Source organism: Oncorhynchus keta, chromosome 36 (assembly GCF_023373465.1).
Source record: "Oncorhynchus keta strain PuntledgeMale-10-30-2019 chromosome 36, Oket_V2, whole genome shotgun sequence".
NCBI classification, from domain to species: domain Eukaryota; kingdom Metazoa; phylum Chordata; class Actinopteri; order Salmoniformes; family Salmonidae; genus Oncorhynchus; species Oncorhynchus keta.
In genome coordinates, this window is record NC_068456.1 from 11,863,030 (window position 1) to 11,874,382 (window position 11,353).

General features: G+C 40.5%; 1 protein-coding gene across 1 annotated transcript in view; it reads left to right on the forward strand.

Annotated features, from left to right (window-relative positions):
• The window catches only part of LOC118369644 (uncharacterized), a 30,174-nt gene extending 19,163 nt beyond the window's left edge, over positions 1-11,011 (forward strand). Inside the window, exons 4-8 of the mRNA XM_035754177.2 lie at positions 3,838-4,003; positions 4,877-5,010; positions 5,199-5,320; positions 8,836-8,940; positions 9,132-11,011. Of these exons, the coding sequence (XP_035610070.1) occupies positions 3,838-4,003; positions 4,877-5,010; positions 5,199-5,320; positions 8,836-8,902 (489 nt within the window). The 3' untranslated portion in view covers positions 8,903-8,940; positions 9,132-11,011. The remainder of the gene's footprint in view (positions 1-3,837; positions 4,004-4,876; positions 5,011-5,198; positions 5,321-8,835; positions 8,941-9,131) is intronic.
• Positions 11,012-11,353: the final 342 nt, after the last annotated feature.

The window sequence follows — 11,353 nt, forward strand, 5'->3', positions numbered from 1 at the left end:
CTTCTCATCAAAAATAGGCTTCCTCCATATTGCTTTTACATAACATATCCAGTCTTGTCAGATCAGGGAGGGCGAAGAGAGGAAGCACTGAGATAAAGCTGGTTTATGGCCAAACCATCGCTCTCAATGAGTTAACAACGTGAATGTCCTTAACGTTAGGGTATTATGATTTATCTTATTTACGAAGCTCCTAAAACTGTTGTAAAAATGTTGTAAAAGGCCGCTGTAGGTAGTGTAGGACAGACCCAAGAACTTCGATCTTTGATTTGCAGTTGACTGCTGTCCAGGTGGTGCAGAGATAGCTATACATGCTTTGAAGTGAGCGATTATGACCCACAGGGACGGACTGGCCAAATCTGGTCCATCTTTCGCCCAGCGGGCCTGTTTAAATTGGGATTTTAGTGCAGAATGATAATTATTGTGCCTATATTGGGGGCATCAAGGAAAATTAATTGGCCGATGTGGGGGCCTCGAGACAAAAATAATGGTCCGGTATGGGGGCCTCAAGGGAGAAAAAAATTGCGGTGTGTTAGACATGACACGGACGATTTCTGGTCTCAGTACGTCCTTGCTCACTCATGCTGTCCCAGTGTACATTTAGCGGTTTCCAGAATGGCAGTAGGATGAACGTGGATGAAAGTGTATTTAATAAATAGAACAGCTTGGTCCAGTAGTCTTTAAACATATGAGGCACACATTTAGGAAAGTCCTTATAGCATGGCACAGAGACACCTTTATGTTTATACCAAAGTCATTAATAACAAGCACCAGGGGCTTTTCCTGACACCTGTTTAGAGAGAGCAGAGGAGTTAGGGTCTGTAGCTGGGACAATTGTGCATCATTCCTGATGATAACTAGACTACCTGAAAAATCAACATCCGAACCCCAGCAACATCATCCAAACAAGATGATTTACCGGAATTGAAAAATAAACAAGAATAATCCGTTTATATCTGAAATTATGTCCATGTTAGCTAATCATATTATGTAGCTGTAATATCACTGTCTTCACAGCTATTCAAAATTAGATATAGGTAAAGGTTCAAACAAATGTGGCTATGAAAATGCACAAAGGCAAGGCCAACGTCAGCATTAAAATAGGGCAATTTACGTTTTTTTTTGGTTTCTCTGTAGCAAGCACCAGTTAGAGTAGCATTCCAGTAAACTCTCATAAAATAGCTAAAAATCTTCTCAGTTAACAATGTATAACCTATAAAATCCCAAGGCCAGCTCTCCTCACTCTTGCTTTCCGTTCCCAAACAAGATGAATAAATTGTCTCTGAATGTAATATTACCAACGCCAGAGAGAGAAAATACCATTGGTTATTTATGGATTTAAAAAAGAGTTGTGCCGTTGTTTAAAAAGAATCTGTATGGTAATAACATGGGAACATGGGTGAAAATGAATAAAACATTAATTGAATAGAAAATTAGGAATGTATAGTTTAGAGTCCTAACACTACCTCAATTTTATGTTTCAGTATCGGTTGAACCCAACTCAACAAGTGTTCATAGTTAGTCTTTCGGAATCAGCTCAACACAAGAAAAAAAAACTCAACTTGGATTTGAAAAACAACAACCCAGGCACTAGATTTGGGTGACACCTTATTGCATTGTATTCAACTTTGCCCCCTCTCTTGTGACATTTGCCTGTGCTTCTAAAGAAAAGTACTTTGGCATTGTGTGGATGTCTCGCTTTCCTTTTGAGACTTTGGCACAATACCGGAGCGGCTATGTTCAGGGGGTTTCAGAGAGCTTGTTCCAAACTAGCTCTGTCAGTTTGGGCCTGGGGGCCGGAAAAGCTTTCCACTGAAGCAAAGGGTGAGCCCAGCAGGAGCCTACACTTCAAAGTCTTCAAAGAGAGAGAGAAAGACAGTGAGAGAGGGACAGTGAGAGGGACAGTGAAAGAGATCCCAAAAAGTGCTCTTTCAAAAACAACCACATGCTCTCTAACTAAAAACTCTCTTCAACAATCTTAGCAGGACTTAAAATTCTTTAAGGTCACCAAATTCGGATATGATTTTACCTCGATAATTATAACTTTCCATTCAAATGTAAGATACACGGACATAATGTGGGTGTCATTCTCTCTGGGCCCAATCCGATCTTGAAAGATGTGCACACGATTTTCAGATGGTTTTGAGGACCACACCAGCTGTCCTCCCAAGCGTTTAGTAATAATTTCCCCTGCTGTGAGTGTTTCTATGTTTAGGCCACAACCTGAAACATGTAGATGACACATCAAAAGGATGAGCAAGTCAGCTGGGGCACATCTAAGCCCCATGAATGGTGGTGCTGACACTGTGCCTCGGCCCATCTACCCAACCTTTCACATCAGCACCAGGGTCACTGCTGGGCTCATTATAAAACACAGAGACCCAGACAATTGCATTAGAGCCAACCTACCACGACCAGGGTGGTTTGGGGTTTCTTACGATCAGTCAGATGAACTGAGACGCACAAAAATATCTAGAATCAATACTAGAATGGAAGAAAACTTTAAACAAGTTTCTAATGTGAGCAATGAATGTGAGCTCACTTGTCAGGCCTCAAGCTCCCCTTTTCCTTATTCTAAAATAAGTACTACCTCAGACAAAGGAGCCGTCCGAAGGCTGTCCCTGGGTTATTGAGAAACGGGATGTGATGAAGGGAACATTCCAGAGCCGGAGTGTTCTGGACCTTCCCTTTTCCCCTGAGTGCACAGAGACATAATGCCTCCAACAGTTTAATCCTCTTCTTTTGGTCAGAGGTCAAATGCCTGGTGTGGGCGGCCCTCTGAGTCCCCAAAGGTGGGAGCTGCCTCCTTCTAAGGGCTAAGTACACACAGATGGGGTGGTCCTTGGAGAGGGCAAAGACCACCCCTTCTCAGTAGAGAGGGTGTCTTCACAGAGGGGAGAGTGTGGTTGTGGGTCCAGCGGGGATATCAGACTGTGGTCAAAGTTCAGTAAAAACTAAAACAAAGCAGTGGAGCAGGACTTCAGTGGTCATTCATCATGCCATGCTTACCCATGTTTCGGTATAAACGTCTAGTGGTTGCATAACAGGCCATTCAGAGTTCAAATAAGGATTTCCGGGAGAGAGCACTGTCCAGAGATGGTTATTTTAGTGTAGAGTTTGCACCATGTGTCCAGGATAGAGTTAACTTCAGTGCGGAGAATGAAATTATTTTGCACAAGATTAGGAAATGACTTCACCTAAATGAGTCACTTGGGTTACAGCTCTGGGTTCTGAAGTTGTGCAGGTGGCGAGTGTGTAACATTCACGTGATGAAAAATCCCCCTACTGTAAAAGTGACACTGCAAGTTTGATTGTTAACAATGAAGCAGGAAAAAACAACTCTCGTCTCCAGGCTTTCATCTTATTCCATTTATGCTACTGCTGGGCATCTGCGTGGTTTGAACTTCAACAGGATTTTACGTTAGCGTGGATGTGACGTCCAGAGTTTCCTCAGCTGGGATAAACGGATGGGAACTTTTTCCAACTCTAAACAATGACTCGGAAAGTCTCTCTGATTTTTCTGTGAACTACCACACATGTAACTGCATAGCGCATATGTTGTAGGCTTATGAGAAGAAAATAACATTTTGGCAGCAGAGAAGGCCTAAAAATGCAAGATTGTGATGGCCAAAGCACATTTTCACTCTTTGTAACAGGTGGTTGCTGTCTGAGTCAAGTAAGTACTGTCGGAGGACCCTTGACCCCACGAGCGAGAAAAACAGTAAAACTAGATTCTGATTGCAAATACATTTAATATGCAGTGTTTTCTCATTGTTTTGATGTGGTGGTTTGTCCCTCCTACTCACAGTCCTGTACCCTATCTTCCTGTCTGTCCCCCAGGACTTCTTCCTGCAGCACTGTAGCTGTGGAATGGCCGGCCTGGCCTTTCAGGAACAGAAAAGACACTCCAGGAGTGAGTTCCTGACCACATCCATGAGTGGCACCCTCTCTGACCTCTCCACCATCCCTGAGGTCACACGTCACACAGGACTCACAGCCATGAGAGGTCAGTTAACTGCTTAATAACATGATAACAACCCATAATCAACATCCAGTCAACTCTCCTCACTCAAAATCCAATGGATATGCCACACATTCTCAAAAAGTGTTTTTGGCGCAGTTTGACAGTCATTTCATCAGATGTTTTCTACGCAACCTTTTCGTTTCCCTCAGAAAACCAGTGTATTATTTCATTGTCAGGTAGATTAGCAGTTAATAACCTGCTCCTGCGGGCCTCATTCAGTCACGCACAACGACATAAGACCGAATTAAAATACATGTTTCCCCAACGTTTTCCTGAAACAGATCTAATGGGTTTATTAAAACATTATGAGTGAATATTAGGTTTCAAAACGTGACCGGGTGACAACCAAGGTGTGTTTTCGCCTTATCTCACATAACATTCCAAGGAATGCTAGTCACCCAGCAACAGAGTCATTTCGCCAAATGTTTTTAACCCTCCTGTTTTCGTGCAGGTCACATTCCCGCAGGTGGGCGGGTGACAGTAACGTGGTCCAGAGGAGATCGCTAAATTATTACTTGAGCAGGAGAGGGAAATTCCTGGCATTCTGCATATGGAAGGAACATATAACGTACCATGGATTTAGGAATTTCTTGCTCCTCCAATAGGCAGGATTCTGGAAACTGGAGCTGGGAAGTAGGGGGATGGCAAATGGTCCTCCCTGTACTGCGATAACAGATTGAGGGGGTGGGGAGGTTGAGTGGGAAGTGGTGGCAGGGCGAAAACAGGGTGTCCTCTGGGACAGCTGATTCACATCACCATGTGTCATAATAGTTTTCCCCCACTATGAGTAGTGAGTGGTTCCAGCCCTCATGACACGAATTCATATCATATCTCTCTCTCTCCTTCTCTCTATAGAGAGTGACCAAGGTAATAACCAGCCCCTGGTGCCCCTTTGTAGGAGGGCCCTGAATCGGAGGAGCTACACAGAGGGAGAGACACGCTCCTATCTCTTTGACAGTACAGAGGGTCTCTCTGCCCCACACAGACGGGTGAGTCACAAACATTCCTCCTCTGACTCACTGGGCTGTGCACAACAGCCTCAACCCTTGTTTGAGGTCCAATTATGTACATCTGCACAACACAATGTTACAGTAGATTTAAAAACACACTGTCCTGATCAAACAGTGGGGAAAGAACCTATTTGTTCATGCTGAGATATGCATGTTTGGTTGTGTAGGTGAGTGAGAACTACACATGGGGCAGAGTGAAGGATCTGGTGAAGAAGACCAAGCTGAGAAACCAGAGCAGACTGGGACAGACATCCACCTCCCTGAAGAGATCCTGTCCACAGCTCTACTGGTGAGGACCTCTCTATACTCTAAAGTCTTTTCTAAAAAATACTGTATTTCTTAATACAGTATTTACAGTGCAGTATTTCTTAATAAACACACAAAGAAACATTATGAATACCACATTGGAAATGTCCACAAAACATAACAATCAGGACTTGGCTGTTGTCTCAACTTGTCAGCCATTTGAGATTGTCTGTTCTAGCTGAAGAAACTAAAAAAAGGTCACTAAAGATAACAGTTGGAGCTTGTTGGTCCTTCAAAGTTGTGTGAACATCTTGAACTGATCATGAACAGAGAGGTTAAGTTGTAATTAATCACAGCTCTCTTTAGTTTCATCATCTTTTGTGGGTGTGTGCACCTACTAACTTTTAAATCCTTTAGTCTTTGTAGAAAGAGGAGTTCAGACTGTCATTGGCAGTAGGTCATAGGTTGTGTTTATAGAATGACTCAACTCCTGCTTTCTAGAAAGAAAAACACTGAAAATGTCCGACCAACTGATATCATCTTACCATTTAGAGATAATTACTTAAAGCTACAATATGGGCAAAATTTGCATCGAACGTGGAGGTATACAGTACCAGTCAAAAGTTTAGACACACCTACTCATTCCAGGGTTTCTTTATTTTTACTATTTTCTACATTGTAGAATAATAGTGAAGACATCAAAACAATGAAATACATAACCAAAATAAGTGCTAAACAAATCAAAATATATTTTATATTTGAGATTCTTCTAAGTAGCCACCCTTTGCCTTGATGACAGCTTTGCACACTCTTGGCATTCTCTCAACCAACTTCATGAGGTAGTCACCTGAAATGCATTTTAACTAAAAGGTGTGCCTTGTTAAAAGTAAAAATTTGGAATTTCTTTCCCTTTTAATCCGTTTGAGCCAATCAGTTGTGTTGTGACAAGGTACGACGGTTGGTATACAGGAGATAGCCCTATTTGGTAAAAGACCAAGTCCATATTATGGCAATAACAGCTCAAATAAGCAAAGAGAAATGACAGTCCATCGTTACTTTAAGACATGAAGGTCAGTCAATACGGAAAATTTAAAGGAGTTTGAAAGTTTCTTCAAGTGCCGTCGCAAAAAACATCAAGCACTGTGATGAAACTGGCTCTCATGGGGACCGCCACAGGAAAGGAAGACCAAGAGTTACCTGCAGAGGATAAGTTCATTAGAGTTGCCAGCCTCAGAAATTGCAGCCCAAATAAATGCTTCACAGAGTTCAAGTAACAGACACATCTCAACATCAACTGTTCAGAGGAGACTGTGTGAATCAGGCCTTCATGGTCGAACAAAAGCATTCCAGGTGAAGCTGGTTGAGAGAATGCCAAGCGTGTGGAAAGCTGTCATCAAGGCAGAGGGTGGATACTCAAATTATAAAATATATTTTGATTTGTTAAACACTTTTTTTGGTTACTATATGATTCCATATGTGTTATTTCATAGTTTTGATGTCTTCACTATTATTCTACAATGTAGAAAATAGTACAAATAAAGAAAAACCCTGGAATGAGTAGGCATGCCCAAACTTTTGACTGGTGCTGTATATCTGTCATTCTCATTGAAAGCAAGTCTATGAAGTTGTATATCTTTTCTGTGTGTGCTATTTCTATGCTGCCCGTTTTTAACTTTCGTTTTTGCGTCTTTTACTTTCGTTTTTGTACAAAATACAATATTTTTGCTTATGGAAAATATATTTCATCGTGGTTTCGATGGTAAAACAATTCTCTAAACTATAATTACTTGTTTTGTCACATAAATGGAAATGAGGCAAACTGTTAGAATTTTAGTTTGGTATGGTTACATAAGACAGATGGTTACTTAAGGCAATGAATGAAAGGAGGGTGGTTTTATGGGGTGGATAGTTTGTTGTATAATTTGAATGTCTTGCAACTCAAAGATCGTGAGTTCAAATCTCATCTCGGACAACTTTAGCATTTTAGCTCATTTGAAACTTTTCAACTACTTACTACTTTTTAGCTACTTTGCAACTACTTAGCATGTTAGTTATATCTTCCCGTAACCCTAACCCTTTAAAAGAACTCTGACCCCTAGCCTAGCTAATGTTAGACTCCTACCCACCTAGGTAGATTTCGTAACATATCAAAAGTTTAGCAAATTCGTAACCTATTGTACATTTTGCAAAACTAACAGAAATTGTCATTCACAATATTTCATACGAAATGGGTGATGGACAGCCACAAATTAATACATACTATACGAAACGTAGCATATCGTACTAAATGGAGTGTCTCGGATTTACGTAGAAAACAATGCGAAATGCTCTGCGACCAGGTTGGGAAATGGTGGAGCGATTTCAGCATAGAGCATCTTTAAATAAAATTACTTTAATATGGCTATTTAAATCAGATAAATACCAATGTGGCTCCAACCTACCTCATTTGTTGAACAAAACACAATGTACTACAACACTAATGAGTTATACATAATGTCATCATGTAGTCCTATTACAATAATAATAATGTGGCGCAGTGGTCTACTCTGGGTTTGAGCCCAGGCTCTGTCGCAGCCGGCCACAAACCGGGAGGTCCATGGGGCTACGCACAATTGGCCTATCGTCATCCGGGTTAGGGAGGGTTTGGCCGGTAGGGATATCCTTGTATCATCGCGCACTAGCGACTCCTGTGGCGGGCGCAGTGCACGCTGACCAGGTCGCTAGGTGTACGGTGTTTCCTAAGACACATTGGTGCGGCTGGCTTCCGGATTGGATGCGCGCTGTGTTAAGATGCAGTTGGTTGGGTTGTGTTTCGGAGGACGCATGACTTTCGACCTTCGTATCTCCCAAGCCCGTACGGGAGTTGTAGCGATGAGACAAGACAGTAACTACTAACAATTGGATACCATGAAATTGGGGAGAAAAAGGGGGTAAAAAAATAAATAATAATGTACTCATTCTCTAACTGTATCATACTGAATTCATGTGTCAGCTTTTTTTTTTAAACACACAGGAATCTACGTCAACATAATGGGAGTAGATATTTAAAAAAAAGATGGATATTTTGGGTTAGAAAATGTTGGAAGCACCAAAACTATATGACAGGTTCTTGGCAAATCATTCCAGATATCTTTTTTATTAATGCGAGTCAGTGGAAGAATTGTGGTATTCTGTTGTTTGAAGGTTGTAGAACATAGGAATTTGGTGGGAGTTGCAGGGCTTGAGGAAAGAACAGCTATTTCTTTGGCCCTTCAACCTATTCCACATGCTGGATGGGGCACTCCTCAGACAGAGGGTGGGAGCTTGGCACGGACACAGACGATTAGCGGAGGGGTTGCCGTGTCAGGTTTGAGGTATGCTGGGAGGAGTTGGAGAATTCCCAATGTATTTCACAGTGGTCCAATGAGATATAGAGATGCTATGCATAATTTATCTAAAGGGAGACCCTCTCTTGGAAATAAATGCATGTGGAAAAAAACATCCTGGTCTCAAGCATTGTGCATAGCTCATTGTAACAGCATTGGCGCACACCAATAACAATGCCCAATTTCCATACAGCCCTGACCTGGGACCAGTGGAACTGCCAGGAAGAAACAGGAACTCCATGGTCGCTTTGGGCCATTAGAACAAACTGGACTTCCAGTGGCCCCAATAACAAAGAAGGTACACAAAGTTCTGAAACAATCAAAATATTGCTAACGTGTAGTGAAACATGTTGGAAGCATGCTGTGAACGTACAAGCACAACTAATTTAGCAGCTATCATATGATTAATGGCCAGCGTATCTTAAAGCTATCCATAGAGGTGAAGAGGCAACACTTTTTAAACACTGAACGTCTTTGTTTTCTACCTAGATACGAAACAGATGGCCCAAAGTGGGAAGAGACAGCCCTGAAGAGGAGGACAAAGTGAAGTTGAACAGATTCTTGACTGGACTGGGATATGATGAGTGTGAAAGGAGGGATGAGAGAAAGAACACTTTTTGAGTGAGGAGTGAAAAGAAAACAAAAAGATGGATGGTCATAGACATCTCTCTCTCTTGCGATACAATTCTAAAATAAGGGATTGTATTGTTTCAAATAAGGGAACATTTGTATGTATGTGAGAATAGAGATGCATTTACTCCACAACGTACATGAAAACGATATAAATTATTTAATCTTGTACTATACTCGTTTTCTATACAATTCATATGGTAGCTTAATGTCTTCTCTAAATGTAGTTTATTCATTCAGGCTGACATTTCAATACTGTGTGTTGATGGAGCAAACAATAACTCTTTGATGTGGTAGTTTCATCGAAGAAATAGACAATATTCTGGGGTGGAAATAAAGACTTGGATTATCATTGACAGTGATTAGATAGAACACATTAGAAAAGGCTGCTTGTTGAATCGTGCTTTCGTCTATGGTAAAGTCTGCTCCCAATTGAACATGGCTGCTGCATAATAACATTATTTACAAATGTCTCGTGATCCATTATGTGAGAGAGAAGTCTACATACAGTAAGACAAGTCATGCTCCCATGAACAAATGTGAAACACACACATATCGTACACATATCGTACATATTTCAGAATTGTACTTGCGGAATCTACACAACATATTTAGTGTGATTTATCTTCTTGCTTTGAGTGTAGGCCTATATAGGCTAGGTGTTTGCAATATGGACCATAGATGGATGACAGATTGTGGTATATATGTTGTGTGATTGTGCTGTACATAACACGTGTTCATGTAGTGTGTGTACAGTCAGTATGATTGTACAGGAAGGGAGTTATGTCTGTAAATTCCTATGTCTATATGATGGAAAGCTATCATTATTGGAGAGAGAGGTTCAAGGTTCAAATAAAATGAAAAATCTGCTGTCAGATGTTACGATGACATTTTTGATGCATTTCCCTAAGGTATTTTAATGTTCCTGTCAAACATTTGTTAAAAAAACAGTCAATATATATATATTTTTATATCAATTGATATGACTACAAGATGTGATTTACCAGAGTCTGCTGTTGCTTGTTCATCTTCAAGATATATATTGTTTTTGGTCGGGATATATATTGTTTTTGGTCTGGTTTGACTAGCTAACAGTGATTTAGCTTTTCTACATCACTATGAGGTTATTTGATAACAGACAGGCGAAACAAGTGCCACAGTGCTTTGGAAATCTCACTGGGCAACTAGAGAAGGTAAGTTTCACACAAAAACTTTGGAAAGGATTATTAAATTGGCTTTAAAGCCTTGACACCTACCTGAAAAACAGCAGTAGCTAATTTCAACTGCTCAAAACTGTCCATTGTGTAAATGACAGGAATGGAGTTAATCCAATTTTACAAGACACTAATCCCACAGAAAGAACGCAAACAATAGTTAGTTATCCAGTATGTACTTCAGCAACGTGAACTAGAGTGTAGTACAACACTAATGAGTTCTACATAATGTCATCATGTAGTCCTATTAAAATAATAATGTACTCATTGTCTAACTGTATCATACTGAATTCATGTACCTCTAAATACTCTAATCAAGTAGAATATAAATGTGTTGCAACTGAGAGGCAGTAAAGGCTGTCAATATGTATGATACATTTGTCGGGCTGGTAACTAAAGACAAAAGATAGTGATATCTGTATATTGTATATTGTACAATTTACTGCAATGGATGAAAAATCTCAATATGCATATTGCATCATTATTCAAAGTTATTTTTCAAAATAAAGTTGACATTTCCTAAGACATTAAATGTATGGTGTGCTTCTGTGCTTTTAGTTCATTTTAAATCACTCACTGACCCCTCACAGGATATGAACCAAATTATGTTTCTTATAGAGAGAAGGACGTAAAGAGCACTACCTCAGTAGAAACTAGCTGATCTTGCAAATAAGTGGAACGATACACTCAACTGTGTGTGCTTAGACAGAGATTCCCCTCTCTTTATGATTCATACTAATAAGTAATGAATACTTATTCTCATCCAGGAAGAACTGCAGGAAGCGGACCAGCCTTTTCCAATTAGAGAGGACCTTCACAGCCAGTGACTCGGGAGATTCATACTTCTTTCTGTCCAGGCTGAACATT